At 43.2% G+C, this 19,812-nt stretch overlaps 1 protein-coding gene across 6 annotated transcripts in view; it reads right to left on the reverse strand.

The window, feature by feature from the left end:
• Positions 1-19,812, reverse strand: part of DTNA (dystrobrevin alpha) — a 210,664-nt gene that overhangs the window by 162,031 nt on the left and 28,821 nt on the right. Inside the window, exons 1-3 of one of the 6 annotated variants that reach the window (XM_048939442.1) lie at positions 13,151-13,354; positions 5,171-5,223; positions 4,962-5,035 (exon numbers count right to left, since the gene is read on the reverse strand). The exons of 2 other annotated variants lie outside the window; for them this stretch is intronic. Coding sequence is in view for 1 of the 4 variants with exons in the window: in XM_048939434.1 (XP_048795391.1) it covers positions 13,151-13,167 (17 nt within the window). In the remaining 3 variants the exon portion in view is untranslated. Of the gene's footprint in view, positions 1-4,961; positions 5,041-5,170; positions 5,224-13,150; positions 13,355-19,812 lie in introns of those variants that run through there. 3 more of the 6 variants (XM_048939438.1, XM_048939441.1, XM_048939434.1) reach the window with 3 other exon arrangements.

Consider the following 19,812-nt stretch of genomic DNA (forward strand, 5'->3'; position numbering starts at 1 on the left):
ACCAAATCTGGAAAAAATTCAGAGCAGCAAAGGACCATTTCCAGAGCCAAGCAGTGACAGCATGGTCAGTACCATGCCTCAGGTCTGCCTGTTGACTACCAGGAACCCCCTAGAATTTTTAAGTAATACTGTTCATAAGTAATACTGTATCTTCAGTTCAGGCATGGAAAGACTAGATGTAGAACTGCAATAATGCATTTAAGTTGTGGGGATCAAAAAGTTAAGCCATAAATTTCTCACATCATGTCAAAAGAACTGGAACACTAGAAATTCTTTACTTCATGATGAATCATAGACAGACAGAGCTGTCATCTGGAAGATGACAATGCAAATGTCTTGCTCAATAATCACTCTCATACAGGATACTGCTTTTACACCTCTTGCCTTTAATAATGTGTGATCCTATCTTAGGACTTCATACTAATATGAAGTGACACTTCTTTACTAAGGGTTCAATGTTTAGTTGACCTTCCATTCTGCCTGGACAGGTCAATGAACAGAACTATCAATTCTGTAATAACCAGCTGAATTTTACTTGTAATAAGAATCCCAGTAGAGATCCCTTTCCAAGCAATTCTACTCATCAATTTTCTGCAGGGTCAGGAGAACCACTGCTGTTCCAGATCACAAATTGCATGACAGCATAAAACGAGGGCAAATTACAAGTACAATATTTATTAAATAAATGACAAAAGATGAGACAGAAGATAAGTAACCAGGTGAGCTGCAAGTGCCAGAAAGCAGCCACCAAAAGCCAGACAGGACAGACTTGGTAAAGATAGCTACACCATAACAGCATGATTCCAGTGTAGGGTTTCTGTGGATTTCATTCAGAGATACAGCTGCACAGCATCTCCAAAAGTCAGACACAAATGGTAACACTACATTCAAAGCTCTGAAAGCTTTGTGTGTGCAATGCAGCCTCCACTACTGCTCTATTTCCAGAGTGTGAAATGGGGTTATTTTATGAATGAAGTTATGAATGAATGGGTATCCTTTCCCAAAAACCCATCTGGACAGCAGACAACAGAGCATCAGGAAGGTGTGGGTTTCTTTCCTTAACTCCTCAGACAGGAGTGCTGTCTGCTGGGTGAGAAGAGGAAACACACTTCTTCTCTCATCTCCCATCAATCACAGAGGCTGTGAGAGGCACTCAAGTGCGGCACTTTGCCCTATGGAGGGCTCATAGACAAGGGAGAAGCAGAAGGTTCTCTACAGATATATCTGTAGAGTTCACTATGCAAATCTCAGTAGTGGAACTCAGATTTAAATGTATCTGCTGCTCTATATACTGCTGCAGGCATCACAACTGATGTGTTTTCCAGTAGGAAAGGATTTAGGTGAGAACCAGCTACTCACAAAACAGACTTTTCTTCCAAAGAGAACTGCGATGTCTTTTGCTCAAACTTTGGCACTTCAGATAGAAGATAATTTACAAGTGGTACATGTGTCATCTCCTGCTGCTTTTGCCACTTCCTCCTGTTTCGGGAAAATCCCATTCTTTATTTAAAAGCTAAATAATCAGGCATGGCTATTCATCCAAAAACCACTTTTCTTTTCTGATTTTTTCCTAAATCAATACAAGAAAGTGACTCAAAGTGACCCAGACTGTAACTTACATTGTACCAATGCAGAGCAAAGGCACTATAAAATAACCAGGGAAACCGAAGAGTGCTCTGCACCACTGCCCAGCGGTGAGAGGTCTTTTAAAGATAGTAATAACCTTACTCCAAAAGGCAGAGTCAGACTACACCCTGCTAGTTTCAAACTCCAAAAAGTGCTGCCACGTTCTCTTGTCCCACTACCTGCACTGGGCGTAAGTGCTATGCATGGAATGAGATATTCATGGGCAACACGGACAGACTGAGTTTCTCTGCTTTCTGAGTTGCTTCCTGGAGGCAGCTCCAATTTGCTGTCAGCTCCAGCAGCTGCTGGGGCTCCATGTGGTGCTAATAGAGCTCCTCAGCTTGGTGTTGGCATTAGAGCACGTCCTGCCAGCCTGGGGAAGGGACCACACATGGAACTGCCTTCATACAGGCAATCCAAAGCAAGGTTGCTTGAAGCTTTCCACATTCCTTCCTCTGTTTTATCAGTAACAATTAGAAATATGTAAGCCTGAAGCCAACCCAAGGGATAACACCCTCTTAAGAAATGATAGCTCCCTTGATTTACCAGAGCTGAGATCATTTGAGAAACGCCCTACCAATGACCACAGGTCTGCACTGTGAATGTGTCCAGCAGGGACAAACCCCTTGTCCACAAGGAGTCCTGTTGAAACAAAGCAGTACTAAATGCACCGTGAGATTGTCATAAAGAAAAAAGCTTGTAGAAACAGGTCCAAAACACACTATCCCATATGTGTACAGGCACACAGGTATGTATGTATATACATACATACACACCCATCAATACACTCAAGGGGTAACTTAACCTGGAGCTTTTCATTTTCAAATCTGTAACAAGAGAGTGCTGATGGAAAGTTAAGAAAAGTAAAGCAAAGCAAAGCAAAACAAAACAAAACAAAAAACCAGAAAACACTTCAAAAGCCCATAACAAAAACCTTCTTTTCCCTGAGAAGGTTTTTCACATAATCTTGGTACTGAATGTACTGTATTAAAAGAATTCAGTTAATAACTGAATCCTTATACATGATTAATGTATTGTATTGCACGTAAGTACTCTCCTGTTTCTAGGAACATCCAGTTGGGTAATATTCTCATCTGTGATTTATATGCATGTTCTCTTATAATTACAGTGAAATAACAGTTTGTGGGGAAGTGGTTTCTAAAAGCATGCTGGGCACGACAGAAGATCAAAGTAAAATAAAACTTACATGGAAGCAAAAATCATGCATGAATAATAGCATGAGCTTTAACAATGGTCTGAATAAACATATGTATTCTGAACAGGATGAACTGGATTTTTCGTACTAGCAATTGATCATGTAAATCTACATCCAAATGAAAAGGCTGAGTAGAGAAGTTTGCACGTATCACCATGATTACTGCTTCAAAACTGTACATGTATACATGCCCAGGTTCCCACACACAGTGAGATACTTGCTACAAAAAGTCAGCATGGATTTGTACATACAGTGTTTGGGATCCTATGAATACACTAAGCTCAGCAGTAGAACCAACCTCAGCTAATCCTAATACCTAAAGCAGGCAGACTTTTATTTCAGGGAGCAAAGGAGCAGTCAGAGCAGCTGAAACAACATCCAGTCCATATCCCTGAATAATCAAGAAGCAGAAAACAACTGCAAAATGTGCCAGATGCGGCACATCAGGGTCCAGCCACCTGCTGCTTGTGGGAGGGAGGACACTGAGGCAGTGGCTGGGAAGGATATTTTGCATGGCTGTTTGAAATAAAAGGAAGCACTCTGTGGGCATGAGGTCAGCAGAGCTCCAATCAACTTCCAGCAGAACTGCTGCTCTTGGTGCCCTGCAGCCTGGTGGGGATTCCAGGTCACGGCGACAGCTCTGAAAGCTACAAAACAAGCGGGTTGCCAGCTCAGCCATCTGCATTTTGAACCAAACTGTTTGGTGGCAGGGCTCTGGCATTTATCTTAGCGAAAGTAAGTCGTAAGTGCAGTGACTGACAAATGAGCAGCAGCCTTTGTGGAATTACTCAGCCATACGGACCCCTCACACAACTCACACTCCAGCTCTCTGCTCTCCAGGTATCAGATAAAAATAAAAATGGAGGAGAACAACCTAAGACTGACTCAAACGACCGGAGCAATGAGCAAAGAACAAGAAGAAAAGGTATTTTTCAGAACATTAAGCAGCCAGAATAAAAAGGACAGTTGTTCAGAATAAAAGAAATGCAAGTAAAAAAGCATATTTTACCTATGGAAAGTTTATTTTTGAATGAGCGTATTGAAATACCGTGCTTTGGAGGCAACATCCAAATACCACAATGCTACTTTAATCTTGAGCTACAAGGATCTTATTTTGCTAAAACAGAGAAAAGAGAAATCTTGTGGCTTAAAATGTCATGAGAATTCTGTATATCCTCTTTGCAGGAATACCAATCTGCAATGCAATGGGAGAAAAGAAACAAAACCAGGTGGTAACCAGCCCCATGCCCTGACCTTGGGCTGCTATGGACAGAAGTCCAGAAACTCAGAAAGAAGGGAAACACAGTGCATTCAACAGGTCTGCAAAGCTAAAGGACTGGCACTGCTGGCAGCACTGCAAGAGGTACCTGTGGTGCTGCTCACAGCAAGGCTGTGGGATGGCAGGTAAGGCACAACACATCGCCATGTTTCTGCCTGCCCCCCTCAGATCACTGGGCTCAGCATCCCCAGTGTGGTGAGCTGCCTGGGCCTTCCTACTCTACTGTTACACAGCAAAAACAGTGAAACTTCTGGTGAGACAACAGCCAGTACAAAGCATGACCAGAAAACCCTGAAGTAGAAGCCACCCACAACAACAGAGAACTCAGGGTGCACAGAGCGGGTCTGCACTGTTAACAACTTTGTGTGAATGACTGCAGAGCTCTTTCTACCTCTCTCCTCTGTGTAGTAATGAAAGGTTTAAGTACTCCAAATGTCTGAGTGTGACCTTAAGAAGCTAAAAACTTGAACAGAAATTGCACAAGGGTTTTTGTTTCTTTCATAAGCTTCAGAAACACATTCTTTGAAATCCCCAGTGCTCATCCATCGAACAATATGGAGCTGAATAAATGAAGCAAAGAGCGAAGGTATTATGGGGCAACCCCGTCTGTCCTTCATTGCATCATACAGCCTTTCACATCTCTACGATAAGCCCAACCTCGAATAAAACCTCTGTCAGTGTCTGACAAAGACTTGCCCTTGCTTTTTATCAAAAGATACACTTTCTCAACAGGTTTTTTTTCCCCTCTCCAAGAAGAAAGTTTTCAAATGCAGATCATATTTCTCCAAGCTGCTGCTGCTGGTATCAATAGCTCCCACAATGGCATTAACTGCACCCTACCCGCAGAAATGACGCCGCTCCGATTGCTCATCCTGTTCCTTCCTTCTTCTGCCTCAAAGTGCTCAGATGAGATCCTGTCCTAGAGAAAAAGCAGAGTCAAAGGCCTGGCACACTCAGAGCCCAGCCCTGAGCCAGGCTGTGGAATGACGGAGGAGTGCTGTGCTGAAGCAGCACGGAAGGCAGACATACCATGGCATGCTATCACTCACCCATCAAGCACAGGTAATTGAGAGCATCTTAATTTGAAACCACTGGTCACCATCTGGTCATAAAATAAAGAAACCCCAAGTGAGTTAAAGCAAGCTTGTGCATTCCAGAGTACTTTCCCTAACCTACACAATGAAAACCATCATCATCTGCATTCACTGCAGAGCCTTGCCCTGGTTAGAGGTTTAACACAATTTGTACTGCCTTTGTTTTCTTCTCCTTGTGATTGCAAGCTGGTTTCATCTTTCTAAGAGATGATTCGCTCCTGAGCGCATACATGATCTCCTGCTTCAGAATATTTCTAAAATGAAAGTAAGTTAAGTGCAGGAGGGAGCAGCTGAACCCCATGGAGTGGTGCCGCTCCTAAAGATGCAGCTGACAGCCATTTGGATAAGTATGTCAAACAAGATAGAATTAAACGGTTAAAAAGGGGCAGGATTTGTTCTCTCCCTGTTTCACAGCTCTTGTGTGTGCTTTTACGAATCCTGAGATGGCAGCAAAATTAGGCCTCGCTGGCCTCTGTGAATGAATTATTTCCTGACACGGCAAGATGTTTTTCACGTATGTAACTGCTTCAAACAGCTGAAGTGCTCGGCTTCCAATTATTTTTGCTACATATGAAATATTTGAGGAAAATATCTACGATATCTTTAATTTGTTAATTACCAGCTGGCTCCTACTGTGACTTATTAAGCCACTACCACAGTGACTAATGCTTCTGACAATACCAAGTTAGCAAAAACACCTTGTGGAGGGATGTGACCTGGCTGGCCCGAGAAGGGCTAGCTGCAGGTGTTTATTTGCAAAACGTGATGGTTTACTGACCCAGACATAAGACAACCAACAGCAGTATCACACACTGAGTGCTGCAGCCAGCACAGCCCTGTGCCACCAGGCCTGAGCCAGCCTTCCCCTCGCTCTCTGCAACATCCCCAGCCCTGCAAGTGGCCACCACTGCCTCATGGCACATTATGAAGGACCAAGAGATTTGGGATTTGCCTTGTGTGCTGTTATGCCTGCTGCAGGGCAAACATGTGGAAGGAAGGCAGGCCCAATGCCCCTTGCTCAGCTCGCTGCTGCAGGGCTGCCCAGAGGCAAGTGGAAGGAGATGGAAGGGCCTCAGGGAGGGCAGGGACTCTGCATCTGGGAAAAGGAAGATGATGGAAATGTGGTTGCCAGTAAAAGGCTTCTTTGCACACTTCCAGGCACATCCTTTTTCTTCTCACTTCTGAATACAAGTTTTTTTTTTTTTTTTCTCAATCAAAGCACTTTCTGCTGAATTGATTGGGTTAATAATATTATAGCTTGGACAGGAACTTACACTTCTTAGCACAAAATGTGTGAAATAATGTTACTCATGCTGCCAAACCCTCCTGGCGTGGTTAGAAAAGCCGGTCTGCTCCTATGCCACTGCAGTATAAAATCGCTGAACAAACCTATTCTGCTATAATGGAAAGGGACACGTTTCCTTCCCTGCTGTAAGTAGGTCAATGAAAACACGATGTTGTGAGGATGAAACAGTTTTCCTCTGTCCTCTTCCCCCTAATGGCAGTTTCAAATCATTCTGATTTAATTACACAGTGAGGTTATTAACAACTGATCTATTGGTGGTCCTAGAGCCCGGGCGTTGTGCTTCTTTACAGGCTGGTTCTATCCTCAAGTAAACGTGCACCATTCTTACACTCAGTGCATCACTGCACAGCTGAGAAAAGCCTGCAAAGAAATTTGGATGTGGCAATGCAATCGTACATTAGGAACACATGAAATTTTACCTCCCAGCTCAGAGATTAACACTGAGCTTTTACGTCAGTATGATCTGTTTGAGGATGAACTTCCAATTATCTCCTCTAAATCTAAAGTAGCCACACTGTGAACAGAGAACTTGCTCTGAATTAGCACTGCTATAAACAAAGCCAGAGTACTTTCAGTGGAGCTATTTTAGCTCACAACAACTGGAGACATCTCTGCATGAGTTTCATCAGAGGACATTAACCAGTAGTTAGCAAAACATTTTACTTACAGTTACGCCTATCTATTAAATGCTAATTATAGGTTATTGGAAATTAAAAAAAAAAAAAAAAAAATAGACTGGGGGAGAATCCCTCCCCAAAAATGCAAAAAGGACAAAAAAAATTACACTGAAGAGAATACAGAATGCCTGAAGTCTTAGCAAATGAAATTTTAAAACCCAAAACAGGTTCTGCTTTTTCACTGACTGCCTCTCCTCTCTTTTATGCCAGATGGTGTAAATTCATTTTGTTGACATTAACTGGGAAAAAAAAAAGTAAGAGTAATTGATTCCCCCCATATAACACCTGTTGTGAAGTCTCCCTCACCCCCACACAGGCACTCCAAAGGCCCCTCTGCACACAGATGCTGGCCACGCAAGGTGACACACTCTCATACCTCCCAACGCACCCATCCCACACACAGCAGTCTGCATGGGACAGCAAAGCCCGTCATGTACAAGTGGACGCCACTCGGGCCTCAGCATGAAATTTCTGCCCTATAAAAACCCGTGACTTCAAAGGGGACTCAGATTTCATCCCAAGAATCCAATTACGTGTTGCAAATTTAGGACGGCTTGTCAAGTGCCAGCTGACAGAGTGATGTCTCCAAGTATTTCAGGATGATGGTATTTGAGCTGAAATGCAAAGCCAGCTGTTTGTGTCTTAACTACTCACCTAAGGAACATTTCAAAATGAGGAAACAACACGATGATTAAGTGCCTCCGCACCTCAGCAAAAACTGTCCTGCTCTGCACAGAGACCCCTCCTAGCAGAATTAAGGAAGTATGTATTGCAATAAGAAAATAATTTCAGGCACAGGATTATCACCAGTGTCAGCAAATCACAGGACAGACAGAAAAGATCTGTAATCTGCCTCCTGCTGCGAGAAACAGCCAGATATACTCATGTTTATTAAAGCCATTCCTAGCGCCTCCGGAGATGGATACTCCACAGCCTCCATCGGCAGTGTATTTCAGAGGCAACATTTTCCTAGGGCTTACCTCATCTTCCTTGCTTCAAGTTACAGACATTTCCCTTTGTCTATGGGCAGCCTGGCCTAGTGGCTGGCAACCCTGCTGTGTGCAGGGGTGTTGAAACTAGATGATCATTGTGGTCCTTTTCAACCCAGGCCATTCTGTGATTCTATGATACGATTCTCTGACCAGTCTCCTTTTGGCAACAGCCTGTTCTGTGCTTTCAGTTCTGGGAGAACTGCCTGCCCTCCTGCCCTACCTGCAAGTCTCACAGAATCAAGGCTGGAAAAGACCACTATGATTCAGCCATCAACCCACCACCACCTTGCTGGCTTAAGGGCACAAAGCCAATCTGCTTTATGCTCTCTTCAGAGGGAATACACTGTTTCCAGGTGGGTGCATATGAAACAACACAAAGTTTAGTCCAAGTCACCGCCAACTTCTTATTTCCAGTTGCTTTCCTAACTCTGTGCTTGATATGAAATTCCACATACCAGATATTGCAGTCAAAATGAATGTTTTATGCATATACATTCAACAATCTTTGAAGCCAAAGCTAAAGAAAGGAGATAGTCCCACCTATGCTAAATATAAAATATTAATAAGAAAATAATCAAAAATAAAATATTTTTAATTCTTTTGCTAAGAACCATGTACTTGTCCACATTCACAAACAAAAACTACTCTTGTTAAAAGATGTGTTTTGAAAATGTATTGGAAAAGGGAAAGATTAATGCTATCTGCAGCTGTTATTTGGTAATGAGCACTCAAGGACAAGTTGCTGCAAATGTACTTTTCTGTGTTTTAGCTGTGCTTACTTTAATTACGCTTGAAAGAACTAGGCACTGGTTGTCAATAAATTGTTTTTAATGCCTACTTGCTCACAGACTTCTGTGTGTCTCATTCCTTTTTCACTTTCTTCTTTTTGGGGTTCCACTGAGTGCAAACGTCCTTAGAAATTTACAGGGAGGTATTTTATAGTCAACCTTATCCTTACAAAAGATATAAAAGGAAATAAGAACTTAGGTACTACTTTTCATCCCTTGATCTCAGAGCAATTGCAAACAAGGCAGCAGCAAGCCCTCACATGGCTTATCAGAGATGACGGGCAGATACTTGCTGTCTCCTGCTCCCTTCTGTGCCCCAGGGAAGGCCAAGTTCAGCAGACGCCACAAATAAATTAATAAACAGACATTCATTGTGCCCAGCGCTTTCTCATCCCGTCTTTATTACTCAGAGCACATATCAGTTCAGGTTTTATAGCCAAATGCAACAAGAGGCCACACAACTGGCTCAGAAACGTGGCTTTGTGTAACAGCCCCCTGATAGGAAGGGTAGATTTCTCCAGACTGTTAGGTACCAAAAGCTTTCTCAACTACCACTGCCGCAATTAGATGCATTTTTAAGTATCCCATTACTGGGAAGTCTCACTGTATTTCCAGGTAAAGTCACTTCATACAGAAATAATTACAGTAATAATTAGCTCAAGAAGTGCTCTGTTGCTTGATACTCAGGGAGCCAGAATCAATAGTGAGTGCAGGACTTGCATGGATTCCCAGTAAACGCAGCTGTGAGAGTTCCTGGGCTCTGAGATTATATACATGGCTACATAGGACACCATAATTTCATTAGGTATGGTTGGTTTTGTGCGTTTTCTTTCTTTATGACAGTTACAAAATTACAGACTCAAGGATTTCTGCAGTGTGGTGCCTTGTGTAAGGCACTGCCTGCCATATTCTGCCAAAACAAATTAGCTGCTGGCACTAGGACTAGATTCATTAGGACCCAAAGGAAATTATATCACTGAGAGCTGCTCTCAGGTGCTTGTGAGCTCAGACATATGCCAGCATCTTCTCAGGGAACCTTGGGGAAAAGCCCTTAAACTTTTACCAAGCAATTCCAGACAACACTCCTCTTTCTTAATCTTCAGCAGAACAATCACTGAAAAAACTTTGAAGAAGAGGCTAGAAATAAAGACGTACAATAGAAAAAATGATCCCAACAGAAAGGAAATGGGAGCCACAGGCAATAACTGTAGAGTCTATTAAGGAAGGATTATAAAGTCCTTACGCACATTCCTGCCAATGCTTTTAGCAAGGTTCACAAAGGAAGAAATGTATAATTTATTAAAGGAAGAAAATGTGTCAAACCCATCCATAGCTTGCATGACTTGCCTGAACTCCCATGACAAAGACACTTAAAATTTGATGTTAACAGGCAAGAGGCTGAGGCCTGCCCGCTCTGAGACCAAGCATGCTACTAGCCATGCTAAAGCAGGGTTTGTTCCCAAGCAACACCAAGAAGGCAGCTCTTCAGAGCAGGAATTCATGGCACATATTGGTGTTGGACAGCACATCAGCATTAGGGCAGCACTGCCCCACAAAAACAGCACCCCAAAGCAGAAGGCTCCAATGCTGCAGCAATTGAATCGGTACATGCTGCACTCATTGCCTCATCTACACTATGTCACCCTCGTGCTGTTGGTCACCAAGCACAGGTGACATCATATTTGTCCTAACACAGAAATCAAAGCTGGCCAGGGATTCTTCATCTCAGAAAAATATACCAACACTACAGTATATGAACTATATACCAAATGTATCAACATTTTCTATGGGCAAACAACGGTTTATTAAGGATTTTCCATTTTACCACTAACCCAAATTAAAGTTGTTATTTCAGAAGGGTTCTACACCAGGATATATTTTTTGATCAACCCAACATTGCATTGCAGCTTCTTATTCTGGGAATGTCTCTTCCTGGTTCAGATGCCCATTTCTTCCAAGAACTGTTTGTTTTCAGCAGCTTCACTTCCCACAGTACAAAGCGGGTTTCCCTCTGACGAAGCTCTCCAGCACGTCTTGCACATTTAATTAGGAGAGAAGGGCCTCAGATAATGAAAAAGGAACATCACGCTCCTGAACCGATGCTTCTGAAAAGTAATAAACTGTGGTAGGGAAATGCAATTTAATTTTGAACTGACTCAGGAATTTCCCATGAAACATTAATTCTATTTTCTGCTCACCTCTGAGCGTCAGTCTATTTTTCTTATGCAGTTTAGGAAGGTTGTAAAAGGTGTGGTAAAGCTCTGCTTCCAAAGTTGTGAACTCATCCTCCCTGTCCCTTTTTGCCTTAGCCCTGGGGAGGGGGATGCCATCTGAAAACAGAAGTCAATAGTACCAAGCCATATCAGAGGCAATGCCTATTCCCTGTAGGACCTGCTATCTAAACATGAATACTCCCTTCCATTTTGCAGGGGCTTGGAAAACCTAGCTTGCTTAATGCTGCGCAGGAATCCAGTGCAAAAGCAAGAACAACCACAGCTCTGCTAAGACCCACTGTAATTTTTTACTCATCCCAACATACGTATTTTTTCTCAAACTTCTTCCACTTCAGTAGCAAAACAAAAATTACCTTAATGTTAGAGCCAGCTGCCCTGCATATTTTGCATGGGACTGAAGTGTTTAACTAGTCCCAGCTAGTTAGGAAAACATCCAACTACTGTTAACAATCAGAGAACTGGCTTAAATGGCATTTATCACTTCTGTAATTGTTCTTCTCTCCATAGTTCCACTAAAGGTTCTGCATTTCCCTCTCCTTCATCCCCTACATTTAACCACACAGAAGATAATTCACAGCAGATCACAGAAGTATAGAATCACCAAGGCTGGAAAAGACCTCCAAGATCATACAGTCCAACTGCCCGCCTACCACCAATGTTCCCCTTAGTCCAACAGATCTGCTCACCCAGGTGTTTTGCAAAATTCTAGAAAGCTGATCAAAAGGTTGATCAACTTGATCAAACAGAAGAAAGATAATAAAACATATCAGATCTATCATCTTTCCTTCAAATGCTTCTATTTTAGTTCATTCCCTTGCACGTATTTTGCAACACTGCATGAGTCTCTTTGTGCTTGTATGTATAACCAGAAATGCTCGGTGTTCCAGGAACCTGCAGGCAGTACCCACTTCCTACAGCTCCCGTGGGCACCACTGACATGTCAGGAATGCTGAATATATTTGGGTGAATGGACACCGACACCAAGGCTAAGAGCATCCCTGTTGCAAATGTGCAGTACTTGTGCCCAAAATACATGATAAAAATGGTGCTGCCATTTAGGCGATTCTCATAGTATAAATCCTGAGGAAACTCACTATATGAGTTCTTGCTAGGCAACTAATTTTACATCCAACTTCCCACTGAGTTGCCAATATTTACTTGTGGTCACAGAAATAGCACAACTTCACCCAAAATGTTTGGGAAGTATACAGAAAATATCACTGATCAGTGCAGAGATGAATCCACTGGATACTGAAATTACTTTTGGTAAGTTGTGGAAAGAACACGACAGTTTGATTCTTCTTCTTACTCACAAACTCACAATTTAAGTAATGGGGAATGCATACGTTTTGTCATTACAGATAGAATTGATTTTGCTTAGAGAAAATGTAAAAAGCAAAATGTTAAAAAGTATAAATGCCAAAAGCCAAGTATTATCTGAGAGCTAACAAACAAAAAGTTTAAAGATAATGAATGCTGTGTTGTGATCAAACTCACAGAAAGGAAATAGCAGGTAAGCGAATCCCTGGCCAAACAAGCAAACAAATACTGATTACGTTCTCTGCATTGTGGAAAACAGTTAGCTTTTCAACTGTAACAAAAAGCATTTCAGGCAGCACATCTCTCTGAGAAGGGCAAAGGTTTATAACAAAATCCAGCTGATAGGAAAACAGCGCTCAAAATTGTAAGGAAAAGATTATTAAAGACAAAGACTCCCTAAGTACATCAAAACAAGAAACCTTGTGAGTTAACCCATTGTTGGAGAATGCAGTTCAAACAACTGCATTGGGAAAATAGGGCAAAAGAAATCATGAGGGAAAGCATTACTTGAACATCTACCTTAAAGGAACTCCTGCGCTCCAAAAACTGAGCTCCGAAAGCAGAAGGAAAGCAGAGACACCACTGCAGCAAATGGCAAAAGGCAAGCCTCCTACTTACCCTATGGTATGCACCATGATCCCTTCTGCCACCTCAGTAATTCCACAGAATCCAGAACTATGGTACTTTTTCAAGGAATATTAGAGTCTTGAGAGGAGATAGAGGAAAGCTGACAGGCAGAGCTCTGCGAGGAGCCAGGCGGACAGGGATGAATTTAAGCCCTGGCTCAAGATGCTGTGTATTCTGCGTCTATCTTTAACTTGTAAATGATTTGGTTTCACATTCCTCTGAAGTCCTGCTGGCAGATGCCTTTGTGGAGCTCTTACCAATCACAGGCACCCAGACCCCCTCCCTCCTCTCCCTCTCCCCAGGCCGACATTCCATCCCCACGTCGCCCCCATGCACAGCACATACCTCCCACAACACAACACGCACAGCACACGCACACTCTTCACCTCAACAAAAATAACCCCCTCTGCAAGCGGCTCACACGCACTGCCACCAAACACCGCATTCTGAACATGCTCGTTTACATTCTGGAGGCTCGCTCAGCCTGTGTGAATACACTGAAATAATCCCGTCCTTCCTTGGAAGCTGCTGCAAAACATGCTGCTGTAGCACTTGGGAATAAAAATGCTTTAAGTGGCGCAGCTTATGTTCGGCGCATGGGGACCTGGGATCATTGCTTGTGCCAGAACTACTATCAGTCACAGTCTCCGAGTTCGAATCCTGCAGTCACCGATTTAATCACAGTAAGAAACAGGATCACCACAAAGCATTTTCTGTGGATGACTGCAAATGCCACCAGTTAGGGAAAGAAGGATGCGGAACAGCATTCTGTCATACCAAGCTCCTGCAGAAATGCATATCTGGATGCTGGCAGCACCTTAGCCCATACAGAGATCTATAGAGAGAAGCTGAGTATAGAATTAAAAAGAACCATACTTGATTTGAAACGTTAAGACTCTAAACTTGTGTCTCCTTACAATACCAATGCATTGCAATTTTGTTCAGAAGTCAGGCTCCGAAATAATTAAACTACTGATTCTTGGCAGCTTTCACTGCAATTAAGTGAACAAGTCCTTCCACAAAGCACAGAAAGTCAGGATTACTATTGGTGACTTCAGGAGTCAATACTGTTGACGCAAACCCCTGGCTCTTGATACCAGCCTTAGGAAACAGCTGGTTTTTAATCTGTAAATGTGCATTCGGTTGGATACTGCTTGCCATCAGGATTTCCTTATCTCAAAGACTGGTGCTAATGGAACAACACTGTATGTAAAACACATGAATTATTGAACGCTTTGTGTTAAAACTGGAAAACACCAATTTACTGTCAAAACAGTTCAAGCAGAAAAATACAGTAAATATCTGTTTCACAGTCCTTAGCCTTATCCTGCTGCCAGCACAGGTCAGAGCAGGGGGCGTGAGGCCAAGCTGTGTCCAACATCACTTAGCTAAAAGCACAGTTTATAAATGCTCTGCCAATGGCCTACTTGATGAGACTTTACACTTTCCAGAGCACCCGTGTTGAGAGGCAAGGCTGATCTAGTAATAAAAGTAAGCATGCATTTACTCCAGGCTAACGGAGAAAACAGCTCAAACTTGGAAAGGCTGAAAGGGCTGTAAAAGGATATTCTGAAGGGCTGTTACGTTAGTGAAAAAGAAGTCTGCACTTCATCTCTGATGAGCTACTGTTCACGATGCTCCTGCAGGAGACAAAGTTGGATAAAAACACAAAGTGCACACCCCTGCTGTGGTCAGTCTTGCAGGCAAAAAAGGCAACAGCTCCTAGCTTGGAGTCAGCTAAGGTTCACACACCTGGAAAAGCTGCCCGTAACATACAAATATTAAGGAATAAACTAGCTGACAACATGATTCCTGAAGAATCAAAAGATTTATTTTGAGTCGCTAATCTTTCCTACTATTAGCAAATACAGACTTCAGTATGCTTAATGTCTGCTTTGCAGAGAACTTTAAAACTCCAGTAAGCAAAAAATATGCCACTGACTTCCTGCCAGATATTAAGGCAGTCATTCAACTTCTCCTCTGCCTCAGGTCCCAAAACTGTGGCTTGCTGATAGCAGGATTCAAGGACCATCTCTATTATTCAGTTTTAGGAGTTGCTGTGAATTGCAGAAACGATGCCTAGCACTGATTTCCAATAGAGCCACATCTACCATTACAAATCTCTTACACCAGAGAAAGTCTTTCCACTGCAGTGACTCCCATTCAAACAGAGCAACTCCATGCTGTCTATGACAACACTGTACCTCAAATCAGTGTTCTTAAACTGTTCTGCAGGGATGGGAGACCCAAAGGGCAGATAAGCACTAGAAGCAAAGTTAACATTAGGTTTTAAGAAGCGCAGTGCTTTAAAAGCTCAGAGAGAGAAACAAGAAAGAGGAAGGCAAGTTGTGCTTTTGCGGCTGAGGGCTCCTTTTCATGAACACAACCTGCAAGGAGAAAACAGCTCTCCATGGAAGAAAGTGTGATGCACCAATGTGATGGATCGGAAGTGAAGAATTAAGACTGAGCTGTTTCTTCGATTCCAATCTACTTTTAGAGAGTGCTCAATTGAGGGGGAAGCAATGGATCCACAAAAGTTTTATCTGATTGGTTGTTATTTCCTTTACTAGATAACGGGAAAAAAAATAGATTAGGTTTTGGATCCTCTAAAAGAACACTAATTATACACTTCTCATGTGTCATAAAATGTTAATTATAAATATAAGAGTATGTAGAGGTGGAGCTTTGAAAAATTGGGTGCTTCAAATTTCTGGCGAAGCTTGATGGTGATGTAGACAGCAAGATCCCATTGCCATGAATGGGACAGAGAGGTCATACGTCCAAAAACTGTTTCACGTAAGCCAAAGGAAAAGACAGGTGTCCAGTTTCCTCAAATGAAGAGGCGTACAGCAATACCAGCGCCTAAGATGGCCAGAGCTGAGCATGGCAGCCAGTACAGAGCATGGTTGGGTGAGATTTACCAAAGCTAGGAGGACTACTGCTTTTCCTCTCTTAGCAGGGCCTGTTGCTTATAAAAATCACTAAATGCAACAGACTGGGGAGCACCCAGAGACATACAAATACAAACTAATAATAAGTTGCTGGAGGGGCAGGAGCTGGGGAGGAGAGAAGGATGAAGAGGTGAGAGTAATTTGGTCACGAGTACAAATACGTAACACATTTGAAAGCATGTGACTTCCTACCCATTTCTAATTTAGCCCAGTGCCTAAGAGGCATGCTCTGTCCCTTCATATTCAGCTATTTTTAATGTGCATAGAACTTGCTCTTGATCTTCCCTTCTCTGTCAGCATCTTGAATTCATTTCTCTTGACAGCCTTAAGATTTGAGCTTACTGGGACAAGCAACATTTTTCACCCTACGGGCTCTGTCCTTCTAAGTCTTACTCAGAGTAATTCTTGCTCATGGGAACAATCTCTTTAACCTCTACAGCTGATTTCAGCACGGGCTCGTTCAAGACTAGGAGTTTTGAGTAGAGGACTGCCATTACATTGACAGAAATGCAGTTCCATGTGTCATGATGGATCAAACACATGGACTTTTTTCAGTGATACTTAAATTGACCCCATTACCCCCAGTCTATCTCCAAACCTTGTGACTCAGCTGCTTGGTTACACCAGGAGTCCTCTCCGGTGAGGTCCAAAAGTCAAGGTTAGGCCAAGAATTGCCCTACACGTTGCTCCTCTCCTACCTACCACCTTTGTACTAAGCCATAATAGTATATCCTGAGTTGGAAGGGACCCTTAAGAATTATCTAGTCCAACTCCTAGCTTCACACAAGAGAATTCAAACTGAAAGCCTATGCCTGAGAGTGCTGTCCAAACGCTTCCTGAGCTCCAGCAGCTAGGGGCTGTGACCATTGTCCTGGGCAGCCTGTTCCATGCCCACTGCCCTGTGTTGAAGAACCTTTTCCTAACCCCCACTCCAAGGGTACAGCTGTACCCCTGTCACAGCTCCAAGCCATTCCCTTGGGCCCAGTTCTGTCAGCAGAGAGCAAAGCTCAGCGCTGCCCCTCCACACCCTGTGAGGAGTGTAGGCTGCCTGAGGCCTCCTCTCAGCTTTCTCACATTTTGTTATCCAGGCCCTCCTTTGAACACTCTCTAATAGTTTTATGCACTTCTCGTAGTGTGGCACCCAAACCCACACACAGTGCTGGAGGTGAGGCTGCACAGTGCAGAGCAGAGTGGCACAGCCCCTTTCCTCACCCACTGACAGTGATGGGCCTGATGCACCACGGAGTGCAGGTGGCCCTTTGGGTTGCCAAGAGCACACAGCTCTCATTTAACTTCTTGTCAACCAGAACCTCCAACTCCCTTTTTGTGGCATTGCTCACAAGCTTCTCATCCTCACTCTGTATATACATCCGGCGTTGCATCATCCCAGGTACAGATTCCAGCACTTTCTCATATTGAATGTCATGTGTTTGGTGGTTGCTCAGCCCAAGAGAAAAAAAAAGACTGAAAGAGATGGAGAACATCTAGTGAAGTCAGTGGGGATGGGGGCTCTTGGTGTCATCCCACAGCACCGAACCCCTTGCTGCTCTCATGACACAGCACAGGAGACCAACGTGGCCTCAGCCAGGCACAGCACAGCCCCAGCCCTCAGAAGGAGACTAGCTGCTCCATGGAGACCTGTTCTGGCACCTGGGCACTGAGATGAGTCCTCCTAGTGCTCCCAGGAAGCTCACCACTGACAAGCCGCTTACTTGAAAAATACCAAAGAGAACAACCAGAATAATTCTCCTTCCATTTACCATTAATACAAACACTGAATAAATGAAAAAGACTACTCTTCTTGGTAGACATCTAAATTGATCAGTAAAACAAAGACCTCTGAGATTTAACAAAATCAAAAGAACTTAAATCAGTGAGTCATCATAAGTCATTTTTACTTCACTGAAAGGAAAAATGTGTTTTTTAAAAAAAGAAATAGCACGGAAAAAAAAAAGACAGGTAAACCTAATTGCACCCAGTGCTGAGTCCTGGAAAAGTCCTTCCTGGCCTCATGGTGCTTACGGATAAATAAAAAAGGCTGTGTCATCCATTATTGGTTCCCTGCCTGAAAATGCTGAACTTGAAAGGTTTGAAGTGACAGCTGTATTTCATTAAAGTTGCTTGGTGAGCAGTGCATCTAATGAAGATTGTTTTCCTAAGGATTTAAGGACCTTGTTAATTACTGCTCCCAATGACAGCAATCCCTGTTTCCTCTAAACTCCCATCAATATTCCTATCCCTCAGGAACTGAGAGTTGTCCATATCTACCTTCAGCTTCCTCTCAACTACCATGCAGTCATGCTGCAACGCTACCTCTACAATGATCCTTCAAATTTCCTCAGGTCTCCACAACTGTCCTTCTAGTTGCTGCACTAATCTGGTTTTGAAATCATGTCTAACGCCGCATGCAGAAGTACCAATGAGTGCTAAATAGGAGAGCTCATGGCATCCAGTGCCTGAAAAGAATGGCTAAAACACTTGTCAGACTGAAGACCATAGCATCAAAATTCATCTTATCACGACCTTATCCTGATATTCGTGTCCTTATTCCTGAAATTAGGAAGCAAACAGAGTATTTTTATTAAGAAAATGGCTCTGCTATCCTTTCTCATTCCAGTACCTTGGTTTCATTGCAATGCTATGTTCTGAAGTGAAAGAAGGCTTCCAGTAAATTCTTACATTAAGGTGCTACAAATGTTAGGTATTTACATTTGCCTAGACAGACAACCACAGGCCTTTCGTGGAAAGCTGGCCAATGTCTGAAGCGCGCGTGCAGGCAGACACGCATGCAGATGAAGAGACCATACACTTCTTTCAGGACTGGGAGAAAATAATCTATGAAGTAATTCTCTGTTCAGTTTGGCTCAACACAAGAATAACTTTCTTTCATTCATCCCACATCCCACCAAAAAATCCTTCCCGCTCTAAAATGAATTATAGAATGGTCTGGGTTGAAAAGGACCACAATTATCACCTAGTTTCAACCCCCTGCTATGTGCAGGGTCACCAACCACCAGAGCAGGCTGCCCAGAGCCACATCCAGCCCGGCCTTGAATGCCTCCAGGGATGGGGCATCCACAGCCTCCTTAGGCAACCTGTTCCAGTGCATCACCGCCCTCTGGGTGGAAAAACTTCCTCTTAATATCTAACCTAAACATCCCCTGTCTCAGTTTAAGACCATTCCCCCTTGTCCTATCACCATCTACCCTCGTATACAGCCATTCCCCCTCTTATTTATACGCTCCCTTCAGGTACTGGAAGGCAACAATGAGGTCTCCCTGGACCCTTCTCTTCTCCAAGCTAAACAAGCCCAGTTCCCTCAACCTTTCTACATAGGAGGGGCCCCAGCCCTCTGATCATCTTAGTGGTCATCCTCTGGACTAAGAGCTCTGCGCCTTTCGTGTACTGGGGCTTACTTTATTCAACTCTCCAGACAAAAACCTGGGCAAAAGGGGAAAGAAAACTTTTTCTTTTTTTTTTTCTTTCTTTTTTTTTTTTTTTAAAGAAAAAAATACCTAGCAAGAACACAGGAAGAACCCTAACAATTTTAAAAGTGATGATGATTGTTGGAGCATAATATATAGGGCAGTGACAGGAATCCCACCAGATCAGTTATATAAATGCCATCGGTGTCTGCCTCACACTCTGAGGTGTGGGAGGCTCTGCAGACATTGTGGCGGGTGTCATGGCCACGCAGCTGTC

This window comes from Lagopus muta, chromosome 3 (assembly GCF_023343835.1).
Source record: "Lagopus muta isolate bLagMut1 chromosome 3, bLagMut1 primary, whole genome shotgun sequence".
In the NCBI taxonomy this organism is placed as follows: Eukaryota; Metazoa; Chordata; class Aves; order Galliformes; family Phasianidae; genus Lagopus; species Lagopus muta.